This window comes from Galeopterus variegatus, unplaced genomic scaffold (assembly GCF_000696425.1).
Source record: "Galeopterus variegatus unplaced genomic scaffold, G_variegatus-3.0.2 Scaffold1514, whole genome shotgun sequence".
Lineage (NCBI taxonomy): Eukaryota > Metazoa > Chordata > Mammalia > Dermoptera > Cynocephalidae > Galeopterus > Galeopterus variegatus.
In genome coordinates this window covers 344,830-371,802 of record NW_007727625.1, presented here as the reverse complement: position 1 = coordinate 371,802, position 26,973 = coordinate 344,830, and the positions used below count along the sequence as shown (strand labels likewise).

Below are 26,973 nucleotides of genomic sequence, written 5' to 3'. Positions count from 1 at the left end.
GGAACCGATCCGTATGTGGGATCCGAACCCTCGGACGGGAGCGCCGCCGCGCTTCCCAAGCGGCGCACTATCCAGTGCGCCACCGGGCCGGCCCCAATGTTCTCCATTTTTCAAGTCCGTTTCTAAACTTGTTTTCCCAGTCATTTGAAAATCACTTTGAAAATGTCACTCTCATTTACACTATCACATTTCACATCCCAGCTCTTACACATACGCATATACATCCGCATGGATGTGTGGGTAAAATGTTTTTCTGTAAATGTCCTTTTAACTATATTTGAAAATGACAAAAGAAATAAAAGTATGAGACCTAAATTTTAGCTTTAGTTCACTTAAAGCTTTTCATCTCCATTGATTCTTTATCCATCACATGGATTTAATTTATTCTAATACCTTACCAGGTTCACCAAAGGAGGAAAAATATAGAACCAGCACTCCAAAAAAACTTTTAAAATTCTACCCCAACATATAATCAGAGAAATCTTCATACTCATTTTGTGCATGATAAATTGTCAAGTAAGACTCAATGACAACATATTAATTCAAGTGACTTCAATTTTATTTTTTCTTATAATCTTCAGAAGGTGGGAGAAGTATCATATAGAGTATCTCCCAACCCCTCGCCCCACCACTTCTAATCATTCAAGAAAAACTGGGATCTAGGAAATGCATTAGTAGACTATCTGTGGTATTATGTACAATTGGTTAAAGCACCATGCTAATAAGGCCAGGGTCCTAGGATTGTTCTCTGCAAGAGCCAATTTGTTTAAATCTGTTCCAGGGACCTGGACTGCACTCCTAACTGCAGATGGCTTTCTTACAATGCATCTCACTGGTCACAAGATAGGGGACTGGCAAGGTGGCAGATGGATGAAAACAAACCTATCTCCCCTAATGAAAGGAAAAAAAAAAATCCCACATATGCTGATGGTGGCTTAATAGAATCTTATTAAGAAAAAAAACCACATACATTCTTAGCCTTATGTTAAACATATTTCAAGACTAAAATATTCAATGACAGTAACATTTGACTCTTGCACTTTAGCACTGTCTAATAAATAAAATAACATTCCACACAAATCTAGTAAAGGCCCTAATAATTGTTACCCAATTTGTGTAACTGCTAATTCCAGATAGACATCCTTTTCTCTTTAATACTATCTATGCACTACACTTCTTGCATATTTACCTTTAGTTAATTGGTTCTGAATACTGTCAAAAATCCAGCTCGAAAATTATTCATAAAACTGTATTCTGTTTTTATTTTTCAAACAGCCAGTGTCCACATTTAGAATGCAGAATTTGCAAATATAAGTTAGTCTAATAATTCAATTTAAAATAAAGCAAAACAACTTCCTTTAGTATCACAATACATAAAATATTATAAACTCCAAATGGCAAGGTTAACTATATGACAATAGTGTCAAAAACTGTGAAACTCATTAAACCTCTTAATGAATAGGTCAGTTTAAAGAACATGTCTATGTTCCATGACTCTGCATGAAACCAGCTTTCATTGTATCATAAAGGCTCAGCAATTCATTCATAGCATAATATAGGGTCAAGCAAGATTTTATTTTTACAATGACAATAAGAACGTATTTAAAACAAACAAAATCCTCCTAATTGTTTAAAAACAATTCTATTTGGAGGGCAAAATATATTTTAAAATATATTGACTTACCAAATTTCAATTGTCAGGCTGCTGACTACTGACGTAAAAGTCTGTATTTAAAAATATCACAAATATCTTTTTTATTTAACAGTGAAAATTTCCATGTGATAAGTTTCATTGCAAAGCAATTTTCACCTGAGTAGATTTAGAAATTTAGTGCTCATATTTTGGGGGGTAGGAGGGGAAGGAAAGACCCACTTGTATCTGATACTGAGTTTGCAGTTGATCCCTTCCAATTGACTTCCTAGGGAGTTGAAGACACAGTGTTCTGTGACCTTCCCAAGACACACAATGCCTCCCTTTCCCTCATAAATTTGCTCTGGCATTTTATGAATTCTCAGTATCCACCAAATATTTCCACTTAGGTACCCATTCAAGCATAGCAACCCAATTTATTTAGTTCTATAAAACAATATCTATATTATGTACATGCTTAATTATCAATAGGAAATAGAAAATTGAAATTTACAGTGATTGAGAAAGGGTCAGAAAATGGGATAGGAGAGTAATACTGTATAATCAGAATATCCTATTATCCTACCAGTCTCAATGACAGGATATTTCCTTTATTAGTTGAAATACAAAGAAGGCATAGGGGAGTCCCAGGAAAATAACACTATATATATCAGAAAATTCAACGTGCTCCACCATCAGAATTTCCATCACACATTTAATTTCTTCTGTACAATTTTTATAAACTTGTTTTTCTTTTCAAAATCATCAGATTTCCAGATTAAATTCAGCACTACACAGTATGCCCTTAAAGTAAAATGAGGTTACCTGCTTTATTTGGATACCAAGTTCCCTTCCAGACAGCATTAAAATAAAGACAAGTAAGACTACACAGATAAAATCCAGTATAATTCAAATCCAACAATGAAAAATTTCCCCCATATTGTTGCAAAATTCTTTCTACTGAAATGCTTTGCTACAATAATAAAAAGCATACATTACATATAAAAGATACCAGTGTACTAAAAAGTGACAGAAGTGGACTAGCAAATCCTTCAAAGCACATTATATAAATGACTAGCATTTAAAAACATTTCTCCTATAAAATGTAGGTCATATACATTTATAAATTGGCGGTTTTATTTCTAAAGCAGTGATGTGTGTTCAAATAGTTAGCTGTTCTGTACAGTATATCTACTCACTTCAAACTACAATAGGTTTGTCTTTCTTTGTATTGAAGTTGAATAAGTTCATCTAATCACTGAGAAATCAAGCTTGAAAAATAAGTATCTAAAAATCAAAGTAGAAAGTTTAGAATTATTGAAATGTAGCTATGAAATATGAAGAGAACTATCTATTTCACAATGGAGCTGAAGTCACCTCAAAACTTACGGGCTTGAATCTAAAACAGAAACAAATATTAAAATCCAAAGCAAACCACAAAGTTAGGTAGCAGTACAGAAGCAGGAAAACAAACAACAACAAAAAAAACCATCCCTTCCTTCAGTGTGATGGGCACTAAGTTTTGCGGTCTTCCTCCATCTTGCAGAAGAGTGGTAAGGCCATTCAATGCTTAGTGAAAGTGAGTACAGATGAAGTCAGATTTAGCCTGTCTCCTCTGCAACTTCAATGATGCTGTGTAAACAGTGTTAAGTTCCAATAGGAGGAACAATGGAATTTGCTTATAAAAACTGATTAAAGGTAATCATTATTAAACGAAGTAAGGATAATTAATAACTCTGAAATGTTTTTAGAACTTTCCTGATGCTACTTGTAAAGTTAGCACTGCTATGTATTATTGCTTACATACAGTACAACATCATATGCCTTCTAACATAAAGCAGTACTGTGATTTGTTTGTACATATTTACAGATTCTTAAAAACAAGCTGTAAAAACATTACATACTTTCAGACAATACAAATTAGCACATTGGTACTCACTTCAAAACAAATGGAATGCATAACATTAATAAACATCATAAAGGAAGACTCACATAAAAGTCCTTGATTGTCAAGACACGTTTATATATAAACTCTAACTGTGCAGAATTAAAGATTCAATCATAGGTACATCCTTATTTGATGAACCATATTTACAGCATGGTATTGCATAAAAAAATAAAATAATGTTTACAGGGTTTTACTTTTTTATCCATTGGATTAAAGAAAGCAACAAACATAACAAGAAATGTTTGTCTGCTTTAGTTTGTTTCCTACCAAAGTTTAAGTGAAAAAAGGAAACATACGGTTTTTATTTGCAGAATACAGCAAAAACAACTGGAAAATTATTTCCCTGAAATAAAGCAATTTGAAACGGAAAAGGCTTAAATTAACTTGCAGACTCAAGAAATTTCTCAATGATTATAATAGTGCTTCTTCAAGTAAATATACCGTGAAAAACTGAGTTCTAGTTTAAAATGATCTAAGTCAAAAATGTAGTACTACAGAAATGCCTACTTTTAAAGTCTCCTGGTTTTGTTTTGTTTTGTTTAAAACAGCCCTTTAAAAACCCAAATTAATAAAATGAAAGAAGTGGCAAAAGATTTAACCTAGCTGGCACTTTGCAAGTGTCTCATCTGTGGAAAGATAGCCTGCCCTTAGCACAATGCCTCTTCTGCCTCTCAAGAGAGAAAACGACCCGACTGCTGGCATCTTCAGCCAGAGCTAAAGATGGATTTTTACCTTATCAAGTAGAACATTTGCATGTAGACCCCAAAATTTAAGAGCCACTCAAATTTTGCAAACCAAATGAAATGTGTGCAATAAGAATTTAAGTTTTTTAAAATAACCTTTTAGATGTTCAAGAGATATTGCCTTATCTAATGTGATGTTTCCAATCTCCAAACATGAGTAGGTCCCAAGTGAAAAGGCACATCTCACATTGAACAAGTTTAAGGGCGTATGAGCATGTTTTTATATAACAATTTGCTTGCTGAGACAAATGAGAAACATGAATTGCAAAAGGATATCTTATATTCTCCAAGTTTTGATCTAAAGCAGCACTTAAGGCTACTTATTTTCTCTATTAATGCCCAGATAGAAACTAAGTAACTTTCTGAACCAAAGTGGGGGAACCCAAAACTGTTGAGATGTTTATCATATGATGATAATACAAAGTAACTCTGGTAGGCATTTAGAATTTCACAGTAAGAGACTGATGACTATACTTAAATGGTAAGTCAATAAGTTATGCTGGCTAAGTATCACTTATCTCAAAAATCTCAAAAACGCTTATAACCTGGTAGAAAAGTCTGCCATTATGTAGATTAAAGAAATGTGTTGATGACAGAAATGCAACACCTGAAATTCTGCTTGTGTAACTACTATTTTCGAAGGCCTTCCTTACTAAGTTTACCCTAACTGTTCATCGATACAGTCACATTCTAAAACTGTGCTGGTGATGTAAAAACAAAAAACTTTACACTGTATCAAGAACTACATCAGGTTCTCAATGGAACAAAATTTTTGATCAGGCTCAAAAGAAAAAAAAATCGACTCCAGAAATAAATGCCTAGCTCATCAAAAATACTATAAGAAAAATACAAATGTTTATCTAGCATGAGCACAGTTCCATTTTTAACATCTCGCCTGAATGAAGCCTTCTTGCAATTATGTGATGCACAACACAACACACACTAATCTTAAGAGTCAATAATGGCAGAACTTAAATATTTACTTCAAAGAAATCTAAAACTCTTGAAAAATTTGACAGAAAAGAAAGCTGTCAAATGGGAAAACTAGCATTTCAAGGAAAGCTTAATAACCAAAGTGTAGAGGAAACCCACATTAAACATAATTTATATTCCTTATCATAAAAACACCAATATATTCAAAATAAATGAATATAAGTGATGGATGTTAAGATAGATATTTCTTTGTTCCCTTTCTTTATGAGAACAGTCTTGGGACAACATTAAATAAAAAAAAATAATTTAAATGGATAACATATTCTATATTGAAACAAAGAATGCGATCTATAGGGCCAAGATAAAAGTTAAAATGGAAATTAACAACAATAAAGTTTCATCTTCGAAGGGTATTAATTTTAGATTATCACTTGGTGCTATATGAGTATGTGCATTGTGACTAAGATGGCGGAAATTTAAAATACAAAAAGATGGAAGAAATTAAAGAGAATAATAGAATTAATATAACTAATGTTATTTTTGAAAAATCAAAACTGTCCAATATGTAACTCAAACCATCATTCTTCAGAAAAGTGTGTATGTATATATATATAAAAGCACTATTTATTGTACCATGCTGTATTATTTTAAGACAAAGTATTAAAAAAAAAAACATTCATGGTATAAGGATAAAGTCTGTAGTTTATTTAGATTTTGAAATGCAACAAAAATTTCCGATCACTTATCTAGCTGAAAAAGAAACTGTAGTTACTGGAATTAGTAAACACTTTTGGTTTGTAAAACTGTAATGAGCAGTGTTCATTAAAAAATAACTCAAGATAAAATAAGCAATTAAAATGCCCATTTCTTTAGTTTCTCTGGATACTGTTTAATTATCCAATCTATCAAGAGTCTAGAAAGAGAAGTATTAAACCAGGTTTTACAGTTCCAAAGATACCCAATTTTCTTTTATTGCCAAAAATTAAAACGGTCAATTATGAGATGATTATGACACAACCATATCAAACCTAAAAATCTAAAATATTTTTTACTTTGAGAAATCAAAAATACCAAATAGATTCTAAGTGCTCTATGTTAACTGAAGTGTATATGTAAAGTAAAATACAATTAAGCTTTAAAACGTGGAATATACATTTTGTGTAAGCATTATGTTCTTGGGAATGTAATCTACAGAATATTATTTTACTAAAACTTCAAAACCTTGATACCTGCACATGAAAAATCATAAAAAATATCTAGGTACAACTGTACAAAGAAACTGACACCAATATGCATACCTCCATTGGGAAGTGAATGCTTCAACAGATGTTTATTTTGGTAAAAGTTTTGAAAGTATGCATATTTTAAAAGTAATTAGGCTTTTAAATAGTGAAGTCTTGGACTATCAGATTTTTATTACTCTTTTTCTTCAAAAAACACATGTCAATATAATGCAAAATGAAACTCAAGGGTATATGGCATATCATTCTTTTTAAAAAGTGGTTTCTTGGTTTCTTTTTTTTCCTCCTATAGGACATACTAATTTATTTAAGCCAAAGTCTCTTGACATTTAAACTTTTAAGTTTACTCTGTAAAGTATACTCAGATTCCCTGCTGAAGTGCAATGACTATGCTGAAAAACTTAGAAACAGTATGACTAAATTTCACACAATTACTAATCTCCTAAGAATGTACAATGTTATCAGTTAGGAAACAATTGTGCGAAAGTCTTTTTTTTTTTTTTTTCCTTTTTAACTTGGTGTAGGTGGAATAGCAAGTTTCTGATTTAAAACAAGTAATGCGTTGCTTCTATGAAGGTGACAACATGTAAGGCAGTTCAAAGAATGCTGACTAACCAAACAAAATGCAGTTATTGGATTATCTTGCTATTCATACCAGCTTAACTTGTTATAACGCATTGCTCTTAAATCTGTACAGCACTCCATTTTACACAGAGTAACCCCTCTTGATTAATCTGTTCTAAAGTGCCAGTATTATTTACATATTTTTTTTTTAGCCAAAAGTCTGGCCAGTTGTGGCATCAGGTGAAGATGTCATCCCAGCTCTATTATCATTTACATTCACCAAGGGAAATTCTGAAAATTCAGCACTTGTCCCTGGTCCCCGAAGGTTCACCTGTCCATTGGCAGTGCTAAATTGAGTTGCTATCCCAGCTCTTGATCCATGATATGGAGCACGAAAAGGCTGTTCAAAAGAGCTCATTTGGTAAGCTTGGTGGACAGGCTGAGCCTCAGCTTTCTTCTGAGAAGTCACTTGATCCAAAAAGTCCTGTGTTGATGTGGTAGAAGCATGGTTTGTCTCATCACCTGAAAAGGGAAACGAGTGCTGTGAGTCACCAACTATTAGTCCAAAGTGGGACTTATCTGGAGTTGTTCTTAGTGGAGAATTCATTCCTGATCGAAAGCTATTGATGGGCATGGCTGCATAGACTTGCTTGTCTATGGAAGAGAATGCTGGCTGATTTGGAAGGGTCTGGTTATCAGTCACAAAGTTAAGGCTCGGGCTATTCAGATAGGCATCATTTTGGCTAGTTCTGTCCAAAGCCTGCTGCAGGTACTTTGAGTATTCCTGCAACATGTTGGCTTTATCTGAGGAGGATGCTTGGGAGCTTGATCCAACATTCTCTGACTGGGTGACCTCAGGTACTTCTGAAGAATTTATTGATATGCTAGAAGTCACTTCTGTGTCCGCAACACTGAATGATATCTCATGCTGTCCATTAGCTTTATGGGAATAATGATCCAACAGAGTCTGCAGTACCTCATCTGGAATAACATTTTTGTCATGATTACTCTTAATCTCCACATTCAGTGCCTGTGAATCTAATATGGATGCTGTAGTACTTTCATCAATGACACTTGCCACAGCTGCCTGTGTTACAGAGGGCTGAGAAGCTATAGTACCGACATTTAACGCATACTCCCTGCTGTTGTTACTTGCTGCTTGAAGATACCGTTTCTTCTTCAAAAACTGCATGGCATCATCATAATTAGTACTACTATGCACAGGTTTACTGGGTCCCTCTTGCAAATTATCAACCTGATCAATATCAGCATTGCCTTCTGAGTCCAGTAAAGCTTGTTTATCCACAAGTTCAAATGCATACTTTGAAACTTTGCTCTCTTCATATGTGGATAAAGGTGAAATTGTTTGATTTTGCTCCAGTGGCTGTTTCAGACTTCTCTTACTATTTATTTTTTTAAGAACCAACTTAGGTGGGTGTATTTCTCCTGATGCATTTTCTAAATGCGATCCCCCAACTGAAGAATGTGGCATTTCAACAGCATATTCTGCTACCATATACTCATCTTTTACTTTAGTACTTGAAGAATAAAGAGGCAAGTAATCGTTCTTGTCTTTCTTCAGATCAGCTTTGTCCAAAGCACTCTCTTTGTCCATTCCAGATGATTTCTTCTCAGTTTTCTGCCTTTTCTTTTTTGGCAGTGAGTTATCTTTTGGTGATGTTGAAAAGCCAGAATCTTCCTCAGATGTCAGAAGGCCACCTTTGATGGCACATCTGTTTAGTTTTTTGTCATGATTTTCATGGCACATACGTTTATGTTTCAATACGCGATCTGTTCTGGAAAAATACTGCCGAATTCAGAGGTTGATAGTGGGTTTTTTGTTTTTGTTTGTGTTTTGGGTCCATAAAGAAAAAAAAGGAAAAAGAAACAAAACAATTAATATAAAGATATATAAGTATAATAATATAAATAATTCCAAACAAATTAAGAGCCAATTTCTGATTATAAATCTAATTGTTGCCCCCGCTCCTCGCTCAGCCAGTGAGCGGCCGGTCTGTATGTGGGATCCGAACCCTCGGCGGGAGCGCCACCGCGCTTCCCAAGCAGCGCACTGTAGCAGTGCGCCACCGGGCCGGCCCGTAAATATTATTTTCTAATTAGAATCATTTTATAGTTTAATTAGGATAGAAGGATTTTAAACCTCCTCTCTTACCTGTAAACAGTATTCACACTGGTAAGGTTTTTCTCCACTGTGAGTTCTCTTATGCCTTTCCATATGATATTTTTGTATGAATCTCATACCACATTCATCACAGCGAAATGGTTTTTCACCTAGTATGTGACAAAGAAAGTTTAAAACAAAACAAATATTGTAAAATAATGACTTACTTTGCCATAATAATCTCTAAAATAAATGGCTTTTGAACATTATAATTTGCTCATTTTAAACAACAAAATGTCTCCCCTATACTAAGTATATCTTCCAATTTAATTTGTTAAGTATATTTTGCTTTATAAAAATGAAAAGGATTAGGATATGCCACTGGAAAGAAAAGGCTGAATGCAGGCGCACTAAATTTTCCAGCCTTTCTGTTAAGTGTGTGCATAACATTACTCTTTCCATGGAAACTAGTGGTACCAGGAATTTACAGTAATATGAATACTGTTTCAGTAGAATAGCTGAGGTTCCTAATCTTTTTTTCAATAGTACAAAACACTACTTTAGAACATTTTGTTGGGGAAAAAAAAAGTGACCCATACGTAGTCCAACACAATTCTTGGGTATAGCTTTTTAACTCAATTTCTTTTTAAAACATTTGTAATTGAATGAAACCTAAATCCTAGGAAAATATTCTTAAAAATCTAATTTACCAAAACACAACAAGACGGTGCTGGCCAGTCAGCTCACTTGGCTAGAGCATGGTGCTGATAACACCAAGGTCAAGGGTTCTGATCTGTGGACTGGCCAACTGCCAAAAAAAACAAACAAACAAAACATAGAAAGAGCTTAAATTGGACTAAGTTTCAAAAGTAAGGTTCGTTTATATTGATTTTCTTTTTCTCAACTCAAACCAGCATTTCTCATGTCATTTGAGGAATGAATTAAACTGAGAACTGTTAATCGGACACACAACTGCTTCCCACCCCCATTTTTTTTTTTTTTTTAATCCTTTAAGAACTTTTTAGCTAAAAGGAACCATTACTATAAAGCTCTAAAACAGTTTTTACTGGTAAAACCACACTCCAAGTAAACAGAAGGGTGTGACGAGAAATCACCTTGAATGATGCCTGTTTGAGAAGCTGCTGTTTCTACCTTTCAAACATTCAACAAAATTTTACTGTATACTGCTCTTCTATCCATAGCCTTGCTATAGGAGGTAAAAGTATAAGACACACTATCTGTCTTCAAAAAGTTTATAATTGGGAAAACACGATACACACATTATAAAAAGACAACTAACAAAACTATGTCCAGCTCTGGTTTACTTTTACAACTTTATGTCACACTATTCTTAACCCTTTCCTTCAGCCAAACTAAAATACCTACCATCCCATGCTTTCCTATTTTTGCCTTGATACATGCTGCTGAAGAAACTTTGCAGTGGCTTTCAAACTATGTTCCTGGGGGTTTTACAAAGGCCCCTAAGGGCTGCTGCTGGTGTGGTAAAAGGCTCAAAGCTTGCCACCCAAAATTCAGTACAGAATAGCTCACTTTTATATGCAAGGGCTCTTAGTAAGGGTTCAGAGTCTAGAAAGATAGCTTGACACAATGAATCTAGACCAATTAACTCATTTTACAGAAAAGAAATATTGAAGTCCAGAAAAATTAAGGCACTTGGCCTTCACTTGGGTTAATGAGTAACTAACTAACTAATGAAGCCATGGAAGCTGGGAGAGAAGACCACTTATTTAGGAACTCCGGGAAATGAGAAAAAGGAGATGGGAAGTAATAGGTAGGAGGCAATCCATTCAAGAATAAGTATCGTTAAGGATGGGAAGACTGAATTGTTTGAAGGTAGAGGAGCTGGTGAAGAAGAGAAACTGAATATGAAAACTGAACTAAAATTGAAATGGATTATGATAACGAATAACCAAAAGAACGAGTTCCCAGAGGAACCAGGATGAAAAGGGAAGAAGAGTACAGGTAATGTTGTTGGTAAGAATTAAGAGCAGATGTACATTTTGAAATAGAGAATGTGCACCTATTAGAGAATAGAGCTCATTAAGGTCAGAAGTTAAAGTCATTTATCAAAAGTGACAAAGAATAAAAGAGAAAATTAGCATTATTCACAACAGCCAAAAGGTGGAAGCAAACCAAGTGTCCATGTATAGATGGAAAGTGTGATATATACAAGCAATGGAATATTATTCTGCTATAAATGAAATCTGGATACATACTACGACATGGATGAACTTTGAAGACATTATGCTGACTGAAAGAAGCCAGATACAAAAGGACAAACGTGGAATGATTCCAGTTCTATGAGGTATTTAGAATAGGCAAATTCAGAGAGACAGAAAGTAGAACAGTGGTTATCAGGACTGGGAGAGAGAGGTAAGGGGGGGTTATTGCTTAATGGTTACAGAGTTTCTGTTTGGTTACACAACATTGTTAATTGTATTTAATACCACTAAATTGTACACTTAAAAATGATTATAATAATAAACTTCATGGTATGGTTTTTAAAAAACTGAAAAGACAAAGCCACAGAATGGGACAGAATATTTGCAAATCATATATATGTGTATCCAAAAAGAGTTCTTATGACTCAACAGTAAAAATAACCCAAATAACCTAATTTAAAACGGGCAATAGATCTGAATGGACATTTCTCCAAAGCAGATATACAAATGACCAATCAGTATACGAAAAGGTCTTTAGAGAAACGTACATCAAAACCACAATGAGATAAGACTTCCTACAACAAGGGTAGCTAAAATAAAAAAGAAATACAACACGTGTTAGCAAGGATTTAGAGAAATTGAAACCCTCATATGTGGCTAGTAGAATTGTAAAACAGTGCAACTGCTTTCGAAAACAGTTTTGCAGACCATCAAAATGTTAAACACAGAGTTACCATATGACCTAGCAATTCTACTCCTAAGTATATATTCAAGCGGACTAAAAAGGTTAAGTCCACACAAAAACTTGTTCATGAGTATTCACAGCAGCATTATTGACAATAACCAAAAAGCAGAAACAGTCCAATGTCTGTCAACTGATTAAAGAGTGAAAATGTGGTATATCCATGTATGAAATATTATTCAGCTATAAAAAAGAATAAAGTACACGATACAACATGTCCAGAACAAGCAAAATTCAACAGTGACAGAAAGTAGATTAATGGCTGCCTGGAGCTAGGAGGGAGAGGGGGATGAGGAGTGACTGCTAATGGGTATGGGTTTTCTTTTTGGGGTGATAAAAATGTTCTAAAAATTACATAGTGGTGGGCCGGCCCCATGGCGCACTCGGGAGAGTGCGGTGCTGGGAGCGCAGCAATGCTCCTGCCGCAGGTTCGGATCCTATATGGAATGGCTAGTGCGCTCACTGGCTGAGCGCAGTGCGAGTGACACCACACCAAGGGTTGCGATCCCCTTACCGATCATGAAAAAGACAAAAAAATAAAAAATTACATAGTGGTGATAGTACTCGTCGGGAGAGTGCGGTGCTGGGAGCGCAGCAATGCTCCTGCCGCAGGTTCGGATCCTATATGGGGATGGCTAGTGCGCTCACTGGCTGAGCGCAGTGCGAGCGACACCACACCAAGGGTTGCGATCCCCTTACCGATCATGAAAAAGACAAAAAAATAAAAAATTACATAGTGGTGATAGTACTCTCTGTGAACATGCTAAAAACTATTTTTTTTTTTTTGTCTTTTTTCGTGTCCGGCAACGGATCACAACCCTCAGTGTCACGCCCGTACCAGACCGGGACCGGCAACGGGATCGCAACCCTCGGTGTCGCGCCCGTACCTCGCTCAGCCAGTGAGCGGGAACTGGTCTGTATGTGGGATCCGAACCCTCGGCGGGAGCACCACCGCGCTCCCAAGCGGTGCACTGTAGCAGTGCGCCACCGGGCCGGCCCAAAACTATTAAACTGTACTTTAAATGGGTGGATTTTTTGATATTATATCTCAAAAAGGTGTTATTTAAAAATTACTGCACGGTAACACCATTGACACTGTGTGAAGTGAATGAAAACTGATTTCTTCTGTTAAGGAGCTCAAAATTAAACTCAAATTAACTGAAGAAAATCCATATTTAAATTACCTGCTACATTCTATTAGATGATTAAGAATTATGGTTTATTTAACTAGAAACACAAAGAAATTTCCTTTAACAAAAAAGTACTAGACGGGCTGGCCCATGGCTCACTCGGGTGAGTGTGGTGCTGACAACACCAAGTCAAGGGTTAAGATCCCCTTACCAGTCATCTTAAAAAAAAAAAAAAAAAAGTACTAGAAACATTAATGCCTTAAAAGCAATTTGTACAAATCTTCCTTTGTTGCTAAAAACAACCCTTCACAGCAAAAAATAAATAGAAACTAAAACTAAACTGAATAGAACAATTATGATGGCTAAGTCAGCCAAAAGATGAATGCAAACATGAATTCACATTCCATAGTCATTTATTTTTTTTTTATTACCCACTGTTGTTATTCTCATTTCTATTCCTTTCTGGTGTTTTTTTTTTCCCCCCCTCTCTTTTAGTATGTACAGTCCCTCAGTATGGTATCCAAGTGGGACTGGTTCCAGGACCACCTCCAGATACCAAAAATCTGTGGATACACAAGTCCCTTACATAAAATGGGTTAGTATCTGCATATAACCTATGCACATCCTCCCGTATACTTTAAATCACCTGTAGATCACTTATAATACCTAACACAATGTAAATGCTATGTAAATAGTTGTTATACTGTATTTTTAAATTTGCATTGTTTTAATTTGTTGCATTGTTCTTTTTATTTTATTTTTCCTGAATATTTTTGATCTGTGATTGGTTGAATCCACGGATGCAGAACCCTCAGGTTTTTACAAGCAGAGTTAAAAACAGTCCCATTTTTACTCTTTTTTCATACTTTTTCTCTCTCCCATTTTTATTTATATTCTGCTCCTTTCCCTCTCTTTTTAACTAGCCATTCTAGAAATTTTTAAAATTTAAGTTTCACATTTAAGGATCCCTGTTTCTCTATGGATTAGGTAATGCATTTACGTGATTCAAAAAAAAAAGTATATAGGAAAAAGTCTTTTTCTTATCTTTGCTCTCTCCCATAGGTAACTACATATATTCATTTGTGTATATATTTCTTCCCAGTTTTACACAAGCCTAAGCAACAATAAGGTCTCTTTTCTATTTTTCCCTCTTTCTGTTTTACAAAGACAGCATATTTTATTCACTGTTATTATTTTTTTCTTCAGCTAACAATATATTTTGGAAATCTTGTCAATAGAAAGAAAGCTATCTCATTCTTTGACAGCTGATATTTTCTCACTCATGGAAAGATAGACATCCTACCATTTATGCAGCCAATTTCCTATTCTTTCCAAACATTTGCTACTATAAATAATTTTGTAATGGATAAACTTGTAAGTACATTAATTCATACATTTGCAGGTATACTGTAGGACAGATTCCCAACTAATAAACATATTTGTGACTTGTAAATATATAACCAAAATGGTCTCCACAAGAGATGTTATCAATTTGTACTCCTACTAGCCATGTATAAGTTGACAGTTTCCCTATAACCTTGCCTATGTTGAGAAACTTTCCGATGACTGCATACCTAATAGGGGAAAACACATTATCTCAGTATGAGGTCAAGCCATTTTATATTTCATTTTCTGTGAACTCTCTGCTTATATCTTTCATCCATCTTTTTTTGAAGGTTGCTGGTCTTTTTCTTTTAATAAACCTCCTCAATAAAGGAGGTTGGTCTTTTGTGTATAATGAGTTCCAGAATTTTTTTCCTGGTCTTTTTTTGTGGGTATGGAGTTGCCTGGTAATGGGGGTTTTCATTTTTATGTAATTGAATTTATCAATCTTTTCTTTTATGTATATTAGATTTTGAGTGTTATTTACAAAGAACTTCCCACTCCAATATGCCCATTTTTCCCCCAGATACATATACTTTGTTTCATTTTTTACATTAAATCTCTGATGTATTTGGAGTCCATCTTGAGGCAGAATGTGAGGTATGAATAAACCCTTGTTTTTCCAGATGGCTATGGTTTCCCAAAACACCATTATTAAAAATTTCAGCTTTTCTTGATCACATTTTTTCATCATTCCTTTATTATTTTTATTTTATTATTATTATTCCTTTATTATTTTCTTTATTGTTCCTTTTATACCTTCTATTTTCTTCCATTGGTGTGAATTCTCCTAAGCCAGAACCAAAATGTTTTAATTATTAAGCCTTTACAATACCCTTTATCATCTGGCAGGGCTAATTCTCCTCATTGTTCTTTTCCTGTGTTCTTCTGGTTTATCTTGTTGGTCCACTTTCCATATAAACTTCAGAATCAGCTTATCTAGTAGATGAGGTGTAGGGGTGGGTGGGCAAGTCTGCCTGAAATGTTTATGTTAATATATGGAAACTTGAGATCCTTTATGATGTGATTCTTTTCACGGAAAGAAAGGATATGTCTTCTCATTTCACAAGGTTTTGTTTTGTATCCTCAGTAGTGTTTTTAATGATTTTCTCACATGGAATTTTCTACAGCTTGTTAAATTTATTCCTAGGTATTTTATATTTTTGTTGTTGATGTAAAAAGAGTGTTTTCTTCCACCATATATTCTAGTGTGTGTACAAAAGTTATGGTTTTCTGCTATTTTAATGAATTTATTCATTTACAGTAATTTCTCAGTTGAATCTCCAGGTTCCAGGTTCCAAGTTTATAACCATATTGCTTGCAAAAAAAAATGATTTGTTTTACTTATAATATTTTTCTCTTGTGTACTTTTGCTGGCTACTATTCTCAAACATTATATTAAAAAGTAGTAGTGATAATGGGATCTGTATCTTATTCCTGACTTGGGTATTTTGGTATGTTTCCTATTCTTGAATGGAAATGAAAATAAAATAACTAATACCTGTTTTCCCTAAGAAAAATTAAAACACTTGAAATTTCTTTTGGAGAAAAATCCTTTTATTGTTTTTCTCCTTGAAGGCCAGAGCCCCTCTACTGAAAAAGAAGACAACCTATATACAGCATTTGAGTGATTTTAGGACTGACAGGAAAAGCTTACCTGCAAAGCACAAGAAGTTTGTAGATGTTTTTTACATTCAGGCAAGTGATAACACAGAAAAAAACAATCTCAAGTTGTCCCACGAATGATAATTTTCCAATACCCAAGGGCCCTGGAGTTTCTCTTCTAATGGTTATCCATTGAAATCCCCACCGTGATGTGTCTCCCTGGTAACTCTGACACTGCCCACACTCAGCTATTTATGGGTAAGAATTCCTACTATAAAATATGGGTAATTATTAGTACAAATTATATATGAGAGTTAGGAGGACATAAGCTTATGTGTAATTTAGCTCACTATGGCTTGACCTATTTATCTAATTTTTGGCATTTTCAACTAACCCACCTCTCCTTCTTCAAACCATTCCAACCTGGCTTCTTCAATTACCATCCCATCAAAGTGGTTCTTGCAAATCATCTTCAGGTCACCAATACAACCAAATATCTTCAGTTACCGTACTAGTCCTCTCACTAGCATTCAACTCAAGTGATCCCTTTCCTTTTCGTGAAATTCACTTCTCCCTTGGCATCAATGACACCATATTCCTTCAACCTCTCTGCTCCTTCTCACTGCTCTTTCCAACTCACCCTTTCCTCCAAACATGTTTTAGTATTTCAAGACTTCTTCGTAACTTTTCTGCTTTTCTCATTCTGTATTCTTTCGTCTGGCAAGAAGGGAAGCTCATCTATTTCCATAGCTTTAATTACTCTCAAATCTGAGTTCCAGACCCACACAACCAAACTGCCTAGTCAACATATCCACTGCTATGACTCTTAAGACTCTCAAATACATGATATCCCACATTAAACTTTTGGTCTTCAACCCACAGCTTTGGCTAAGAATGTCACTCCCATCACCTAGCTGTGCAAGCCTGAGTTCCAGACCCACACAACCAAACTGCCTAGTCAACATATCCACTGCTATGACTCTTAAGGCTCTCAAATACATGATATCCCACATTAAACTTTTGGTCTTCAACCCACAGCTTTGGCTAAGAATGTCACTCCCATCACCTAGCTGTGCAAGCTAGAGGCCTGTACAGTTTTTCTCTTCTTCATCTTCTCTACATGTTCAGCCAATTAACAGGCCCTACTGATTCTGCCTACTAATGCCCGACAAATCTGTTCACTTTTCTCTGTTGCCCCTATCACCCCCCAGATTCAAGACACTATCATCCCCTGGCCTGGACTATTATATAACATCCTCCTAACCAGTAGAAGGGAGGGATCCACTCAACTCTCCTTCTAATTCCACATTATAGCCAGATTCTGTTAATGTAAGTAAATCTGATCATGCTTAAAGCTTTATAAATGGCCTTCTACTGCTCTTAGGGTAAGATAACACTTGAGTCCACCATCACCTGGCCCCTGCCTTTCTCTCATGTCTGAACTTTCTTCACTATTCCTCCCTTTGCTTTCTGAACTCTAATCAAAATGGCCGTTGCTTAGAATTTAGAAAATAGGAGAATATCTTCAGCATATAGTCCTTTCAGGGGGGTTAGAAAGATCATTTATCAGGCTAAGAAGACCCCCTAAACTATGCAGGAAATTACATTCTATAGGAAATCATCTAAGACTAAATTACAACTAATGTAGTAGAAATTAGGTAAAAAATAAAAACTGCAAATCTGCCACAGTAACATGAGGACATGTCAATGTCAGCTGAATCAAACTGGCAAAAAACCCAAAAGCCTGAAGGTAACTAACGAAAGAATTTAATTTTTCTGGGTAGCAAATTTCTGAAAACCCACCTTTCTAATATAGGATGGTTTTCCTTCCTAGAATGAAGGGCAGCAAGAAACTTCAACTCCTGCATATCAAATTTTAGAAACATTAGCAGTGTTTGCCCATTTTAAAAAAGAACAGGTTGGGGTCACCACTTCCCAATCCCCCCATAAAAGAAAGTAAAAAAAAAAGAGTTCTTCCATTTTGGAGGGATTTCTTTTTCCTTTTGCAAATCTATGAAACCATACATTTATGAAGACTGTAATATAAAGTGGTTTAGTTCTAGAATTCCTTAGGCTGAAACAGCAAATGAGAGGAGAGTAACTGTATCTTCTGTAGATTTAGGTTTCACACTTTCACTTTCTGAGGCAGACAACATGGAAAAATGATCAATTACCTCTAGTAAGAGCAACATCCCAGGTAAACCCTATTCATAATTTTAAAGATTTGAGAGTTGGTCTAGGAACCATATGTAAAATATACAAAACAAAATGAAACAACACTGTCCTAATTCTAAAATAGGCTAAACACCATACAAATATGGCCATTTCCACATCTCATTTTTCTATGAGCCACGTAATACAGTCAATTCACAACTGGTACTGGTATCTAAGCCTATTAACACTAAATAATCGATGTCCTGATGATGTTACCTAGGCAGTACAAGACCTAAATAAAAGCAATATTAATGTACGATAAACGGCATCTAAATGTGACATAAGTAAAATTAGTAAAATGGCTGGGTATGTGGGTATCAGTGTTTCCCTACCGAAAAGAAATGAGTTAAAATCCCAAAACATAAAACAGATTTTATTTTAAACAATAGTGTTTCAGTAAACACTACCCTGACTTTTAGCATTTTACATTAGTCGTATCTATTTCTGAACTTCATATAAATCTCCCAGTTTCCAGCCACCTCTTAAAAACAAGTGATCTAGAATAAGAGATAACAGCAAAGACTACATTAAGCACATAAGGGAGTTATCAGATCAGATGATTCTATACTGAATCCCCTACAAAGGAATCCCATCATCGGCTTATTTTTTTCTTCATATAAGACTGTACAAATGCACATCAGCCTTCTTCCCTTTTTAAAAAATTAACTAGGATATCAAAGGATGAAGAACCATTCTATCAAAAGCACACTCTTTTCATCAGTAAAATCTTTTTCCTAATCAGCAACTTAATCAGGGTCCTTTGGCTTTATGCCCACCCTGACAATGTCTCTATTATTCTGCTACAATAAAATCAGTTGCCTTTTTATATTAACTGCGCCTTACACTTTTATTTCATATACATTGCATTCGGAAAATATGGTTTAGATGCTCTAATTTGAACACAGAGCATTAACCCTACTTTTATGCAAAGAATACAGATAGTCTGACTCGGAATTAGCTACAATTTCAGCAGCTATCTTTTCTGGATCTGGCTGTCAATTAAACAGCTAGAGAATGGGCAAGCACTGCAGGTTCTAGGAACATGAAGTGGTCTGCTACAAACACACTTTTTTAAAGTGTCACCTTTAAAGGTGAAATTTGCATTCAACCTAGAATACCTGTCTTATTTATGTTTAGCTTAAAATTTTATTGAGTACCTACATGTGCCAAGCACTTGCTGGGGACTCTTACATTTAAATCAACTCTATTCTCATACATCATACACAAAAATCAATTCAAAATAGATTAAAGACTTAAACCTAAGACTTGAGACTATAAAAATCCTTCAGGAAAAAAATAGGGGAAAAGCTCCTTGATGCTGGTCTTGGAAATGATTTTATGGATATGACACCAAAAGCACAGGCAACAAAAACATAAAACAAACAAACTGAAAAGTTTCTGCACAGCAAAGGAAATAAAACAGCAAAATGAAAAAGCAAACTAAGGAATGGTAGAATATATCTGCAAACCATATATCCAACCGGGGGCTGATATCCAAACTATATAAGGAACTCACACAATTCAACAGCAAACACACACACACAAATAGCACAATTAAAAAATGGGCCAACATCTGTGTCACACAAATGTAGCCTTGAAAACAGGAGCCTCAGAGAGTATAAGTCTCACAAAATTTTGTCATGACTCTGAATTTTGCAGTTTATTCTCATTTTCCCAATGAGATCAATTCATGCTCTTCTCACATTGTAACTAACCAAAGCTCTGTGTCCCTCCGCTTGGGCAGATGCTCTGTAAGGGCAATTTGCACCTCTCTAGAGTGGGTAGGGAAGCCCCAGAGCTGGTCAACAAAAGACTGACTCAAGAATGGGTATTGAAATCAATATACTAAACTCCAACTAGCCATTTATAAAAAGGAAATGGAATAAAATCATATAGAATAGAAAAAAAAAATTGGGCAGAGAACCTGAATGTACATTTTTCCAAAAAAGACATACAATGGCCAACAGGATCCGCAAAGGGTACTCAATATCACTAATCGGCAGTGATATGCAAATCAAAACCACAAGATAGTACTTCACACCTGTTAGGATAGTTATCATCAAAAAAGTCAAATGATAATAAGTGTTGGCAAGGTATGGAAACAAGGGAACCCTTGCACACTGTTTTACCGGTTGTAGGGCATTATGGAAAATAGTATGGAGTTTCCTCAAAAAACTAAAAATATAACTACCATATGATCCAGTAATCCCACTGGAAAAAGATTTGAAATCAATATCTTGGGAGACATCTGCACTCCCATGTTCACTGCAGCATTATTCACAATAGTCAAGATATAGATACTATCTAAACATCAGTCGATGGATGAGTGGATAAAGAAAATGCAATGTGGGTGTACACAACATGCGTACGTACACACACATGCACAAACAATATTATTCAGAATGAAAAAATAAGGAAATCCTGCCATCTGTGACAACAGGGATGAACCTGGAGTATATTACATTAAGTGAAATAAGCCAGACACAGGAAGACAAATATTATATGATCTCACTTCTATGTAGAACCTAAAAAAGCAGAACTCATAGAAACATAGAATGGTTTATCAGGGACTGGGGCTGAGGAGAGAGTGGGAGGATGTTGTTCAGAGTACAAACTTTCAGTTATAAGATGAATAAGTTCTGGAGATGTAATGTACAACATGATGACTATAGTTAATAATAAAGTATTGCATACTTGAAATTTGCTGAGTACGTCTTAAGTGTTCTCACCACCAAAAAAAGATAACTATGTGAGGTGATGAATATGTTAATTAGTTTGATTGTGGTAATCACTTCACGGTGTATACTTCTATGAAAACACTACATTCTACACCTTAAAAATGTACAATTTTTATTTGTCAATTATACCTTGATAAGCTGGGGGGAGGGGAGATAAATTGTCCCCATTTACCAGGTGATGAAACTTTGCCCAAGGTCATGGTACTAATAACAAGTCAGGAATAAACCTTGCGTGGCTGCCTTTCATCTGTAGAAAAGCTGCTTCAGCACCATATTCATCTACCTCATAGTTTATCTCAGGGCAGCCCAAAAGTGTGAACTCTCTAATTACATGTATATACTTTTTTCAAACAATTTGTACTTCACCTAAAAAATTTAGCTAATGTTCACTGTTTCCTGTAGTAAGAAAAAATTAAGTGTGGAACAACAACATATCAAGTGGCACCACAGTCTTTCATCAATTCATTTAACAAGTATTAAGTGTTTGTCAGTGTCTGGTCTTCTTTCAGAAAAACGACAGTAGCTGGAATGGTTAGAACCTACATTTTCTGATCAACATATCAAGTGGCACCACAGTCTTTCATCAATTCATTTAACAAGTATTAAGTGTTTGTCGGTGTCTGGTCTTCTTTCAGAAAAACGACAGTAGCTGGAATGGTTAGAACCTACATTTTCTGATTTTTTTTTTTTTACACCATTTGACTATTTGGTAGGTTTTCACAAAGTGTACACACCTTTGAAAGCATCGCCACAATCAAGACAATGAATTTAACTAAAACTACAATGTTTCCTGTTATTCTCTATAATCCCTTCTTCTTGCCCCTCTATGTCATTCTCTCCCCCCTTCTTCAGGCAACCAATTATTTGCTTTCTATCACTATAGTTTATCTTAATTATTATGTTTTCAAACATATACCAAAGTAGAGAAAAAAATAAAGAGCCCTCCTCATATATAATGACCACCCACTTCAATAATGATCTGTCTATGCAAATTTTATTACATCTAACTCTTCTCATTATTTCTTTCTTTACTTTCTTATTTTAATCAAGTAAGTTTTTTACTGGTGTCTAACAGTCATAGAGAAAAGCACCAAGTTCTCACCAAATCCACTGACTCATGTAACAGCATTCATAATCTAGAAATAGAACATTAACAGCAACTCCTAAGTGCCTCTCGAAGTCCTACCTGATCACTAACCTCTCAAAGATAACCACCATCCAGATTTCTAACACCAGATTCATTTTTCCTTTCAATTAACTTTTCACCGTGGAAAATTTAAAGCACATAAAGAGTACATAGAAGGTACCCTCACCACAGTTTTTAAATAAACTTAAAGGTAATATACCTATAGAAAAATTCACAAATGATAAATGCATTCTGAGGAATTTCCCCAATGTGAACACATCTGTGTAATTAGCATCCCAATCAAGACAGAACATTATGAACACTTTAGAATCACCTCCACCTCCTCTCTATCAGTGATCATTATCCTGATTTCTAGCACATAATTAATTTTGCCTTGTTGATGAACTTCATGTAAGTGGAGTCATACAGTACGTATTCTTTTGTATCTGGCTTCTTTTTACTCAACGTTATGCATTTAAGATTCACCCACAATGTAGGTCTAGTATTCCATCATATGAATACATCACAATTAATTAATTCAATTGTTAATGGAAATCCAGGTTGTTCTCAATTTTTGGTTATCACTAACAATGCTGCTTTAAAATTCTTGTACATGTCTTTTGGTGAAAATATGTACACAATTAGAGGATACAGCTAGCAGTAGAAATGACAGATCCTGAGGTTTGTGCATGATCAGCCTGGGTAAACAGTTTACCAAATGTGCCAATCTACAGACCTGCCAGCAGTGTGAGAGCTCCAACTGTTCCACATTCTTGCAAGTATTTTATACTGCCTGTATTTTAGATTTTAGCCATTTGGGGGTATGCACAAGTGGTATCACATCAAAATTTTAAGGAATTTTCCTCATGGCTAATGAAGTTGAGTACCTTTTCATATGTTTACTGGCCATTTGGATATATTTTCTGTGATTATGTGAAGTGTCTGTTCAAGCACTCTGCCCACTTTTCTATTACTTGTCTTTTCCTTAACAGATCTGTAAGAGTTCTATACATATTTGTAAGTCTTAGTTCTTCACCTTCTTAATGGTGTCTTTAATGAACAGGTCTTAACATTAATTCAGGCCCCATAGTTACATTATCAGTGGTATGTGAATATTTATTTATATTTAGCCACATATTTAATGTCTCTGCCACTCTTCATTGCTTTCTGCATTTCCATGCTTTCATATGGGATCATTTTTCTTCAATCTAAGGAATGCGTTTTTCTTTTTATAGTGTGGGACGAGTGATGATATATTTATTTGGTTTTTGTTCATCTGAAGATATTTTTATTTTACCCTCATTTATGATGGCACAGGATTCTAGGTTAGCTTTCAGCACTTTAAAGCTGTCATTCCATTTTCTTCTGATTTTCATCATTTCTAATCTAACTGTTCCTACTGGCTCTGAGGGTAATTTGTCTTTTTTCCTCTAGCTGTCTTTAAGGTTTTCTTAGTTTTTAATTTTCAGTTGTTTGAAATGATGTGCTTCCTTTCTTCTTCTTTTTTTTTAAAAATTCAACCTGCTTGGTGTTAACAGAGCTTCTTGGATGTGGCTTGATATCCTTCTCATCAGTTTTGTAAAATACACAGATATTATCTCTTCAAATGTTGTTTATCCCATTCTTTGTTCCCTCTTCCTGGAATTCCACTTAGAAATATGCTCCAGCCTTCCTCAACCAGAATTCCACACAAGATTTAAGCCTTAATGCTCTAAGTCATCCACTGTAAGTAGTAAAATAACTCTTCTCCTATGCAACTAGAATAGAACTAGTTACATATCATCGAGAGAAATGAGGAATCCCAGTTGAGAAGTTGAGAAAGGTTGTGTCCCATATGTCCTTTTTCTATTTTCATTTTTTTCTCTCTGTGATACTTTCTATTGATGTCTTCCAATTCATTAATCTTCTCTTTTATGGCCTCTATTCTTCCATTAAACCTATGTGCTATGTTCTTTACATCAGTTATTATATTTTTCAGTTCTAGAATTTCTATTGCTTTAGACTGCAATTCTCTGGTAAAATTCTTCATCTTTCATCTATTTTCTATAAGCTTTATACTATTTTCTTAAATACATTAGTCACAATTTAAATTTTAAAGCCCTTTTCTGACAACTTTAATATCTGAGTCTGTTTTTATTATCTATTTTTCTCCTAGCTGTCATTCTGTCCTATCGCTTAGCATGCACTGTAATTTTTGGTTGAATGAAAAAAACAATATGAAAAATTATAGACACTCTGGATGTTATCTTCTTTTAAAAGAGTGCTCACCCTTTCTTCTCCAGAGCACATAGAGGGGGTTAAGCCAACTGAGAATGAGATATTTTATAGCAAATCCAAGACTCTGTGGCTTTTTAAAAAAAAAAAAAAAAAATGCTTCTTTTTCTTCCCATTTCCTCTCTACCCTTTAATAAAAAGGCTCTTCTAGATGCCCAACACTTATTCTCATTGCTTTACAAAGCCCTGCACGTTGGCAGCAATATTACATTCACTGTTTTTCCTTCTCAACTTTGTTTCCCCCTCCTTTGAATACTGCTTTTCCCCCACGTTTGTTACTTTTTTTTACTATTCTGCTTCCTTTAATTTCCCTGCCTTTATAGTCTTCTCATCAGTGAGAAGCAAACTTTAGTTTAGTGCTTTACAATATTAATACTTGGGATCAGCAACTGTAATACTATTATAACAGTATTTCTAAAATTGCATATAACCTACTATAATAGCTTCAGGTCTCTATAAATTTCATTATAAACTTTTCGATTATTTAAAGGGAATGAGGGTCTTTGTTAACTGAGATTACACTATTAATTTCACATATAATGTAGTAACTGCATTTTAACTGTTGCAAGCAAAGCATGAATATGATGACTTTCTTCATAATCAGAAAAAATACAAATTACTCATATGCTAAAAATATTTTCCAAAGGTAATTTATTTTTTGTATGATGTGAATTAAATTCTTTTACTGCTTCATTTTGATACTAAACATTGATTTAAATAAAATATACAGTTTAACCAGTTTTGGGAAAATAGATGTAAGAATACACCAAATTCATGGATGAACACATGTGGTACTAGAATTTATTGAATTTTTCTTCAATTTTCTCAATGGTATAGAGAGTAGGCACTCAGAAGAAAGTGAGAGGGGAGGGAGAAATATTAGACATTTATGGAAATAAGAATGTAGGAAATATTTGCTTGGGAGAAAGGTGGACATGCTCTTTTTTGAAAAGGACCAAACAGTAAATACTTTAGGCATTTACAACTACTTCAACTCAGCTATATAGGGAGAAAATAGCCATAGACAATAAAGGAATTGGTGTGGCTCTGCTCCAATATGAGTTTAATTACAATAACACATGGCAGGTGGAACTGGCCCATTGGCTGAAGACAAACTCAATCTAGGTGAGTGGGAGAGTGAATGGACTAAGAAAATCATTTACAATAGGCATTAAGGATTCGCTTAAAGTTTAAAGTGACCCTAATTCAGTATAGCTTTCTGTTTTACTCCAACAGTCAGGTGAATGGAAAGATAAAGTTAAATTTATAAGGTTATAACTTAGCAAAGTAAGTACTATGTATAAGAAAGGCAAGGATTACGAATGTAAGCAAGGGAATGATTATGATAAATGGTGACAGAATTTAAACTAGGTAAGGAAAATAAAAATATGGAGAAAAGGAGGGATAGTGGAATCACTGGATTGTAGGTACTAGTGGACACAAAGGGTAGTTGAAACCTAAGTACTAGATGACATAAGCGGGAATAATAGGAGATAGTGCTTGGAAAATGAGAAATCGAAATCATAGGGAGATTGAAGTTTGATAGCCACTGGTCTACGGTATGACCATAAGTGAGGTAGAATGAATGACTAGAGCACCAAAAACCAGAGGTCTAAGAACTGAGAGGGTAGGGCATTCAAAGAATAACCTTTTTCAGGGGTTGGCAAACTTTTTCTACAAAGGGCCAAATAGTAAATATATAGGCATCCCTTGGAATCCATGGGGTTACAGGACCTCCTACAGATACAAAATCTGTGGATGCTCAAGTCCCTGATATAAAATAGCACAGTACTTGCATATAACCTATGTACGTCCTGCCATATACTTTAAATCATCTCTAGATTACTTATAATACCTAATAAAATGTAAATGTTATGTAAACAGATACTATATTGTTTAGGGAATAATGACAAGAAAAACATCTGTATATGTTCAGTACAGATGCAGTTTTGTTTTCCTGAATATTTTTGATCTGTGGTTGGCTGAATCTACAAATGCAGAACCCACGGATACAGAGGGACAACTTCGTGGGTCAAGAAGTAAATCAAAGATATTGTATACATACTCATAATGACAAAATTTCCACAAAATTTTTATTGATGAAATTCAAACTATAATAATAATAAAGTACAATTTTTGCCATACAGGTTTACTAATAGGAAAACTGGAATTCTTTTTGGTGGAGGAAGGTAAAATTTCACTGAATGGGGATTCAAGATAGTGTTTCCTATTATTTAAGTTGATTGCAAATGTTTATCTATTAATGTTAATATGCAATGAGATTTTACATATTCTACCTTTGAAACTGTCTTGTCACAAAGACAGGTACTGATATCAATCCACGAAAATATAATTTTTTTTTTTTTTTTTTTGTCTTTTTTCGTGTCTGGCAACGGA

At 34.8% G+C, this 26,973-nt stretch overlaps 1 protein-coding gene across 2 annotated transcripts in view; it reads right to left on the bottom strand.

Moving 5' to 3' along the window:
* Positions 1–537: 537 nt before the first annotated feature.
* ZNF148 (zinc finger protein 148) overlaps positions 538–26,973 on the bottom strand; it is a 124,556-nt gene continuing 98,120 nt past the window's right edge. For both annotated transcript variants that reach the window (XM_008577453.1, XM_008577454.1), the window contains 2 exons: positions 9,233–9,351; positions 538–8,866 (listed from right to left, as the gene is read on the bottom strand). In XM_008577453.1, the coding sequence (XP_008575675.1) occupies positions 7,268–8,866; positions 9,233–9,351 (1,718 nt within the window). In that variant the 3' untranslated portion in view covers positions 538–7,267. The remainder of the gene's footprint in view (positions 8,867–9,232; positions 9,352–26,973) is intronic.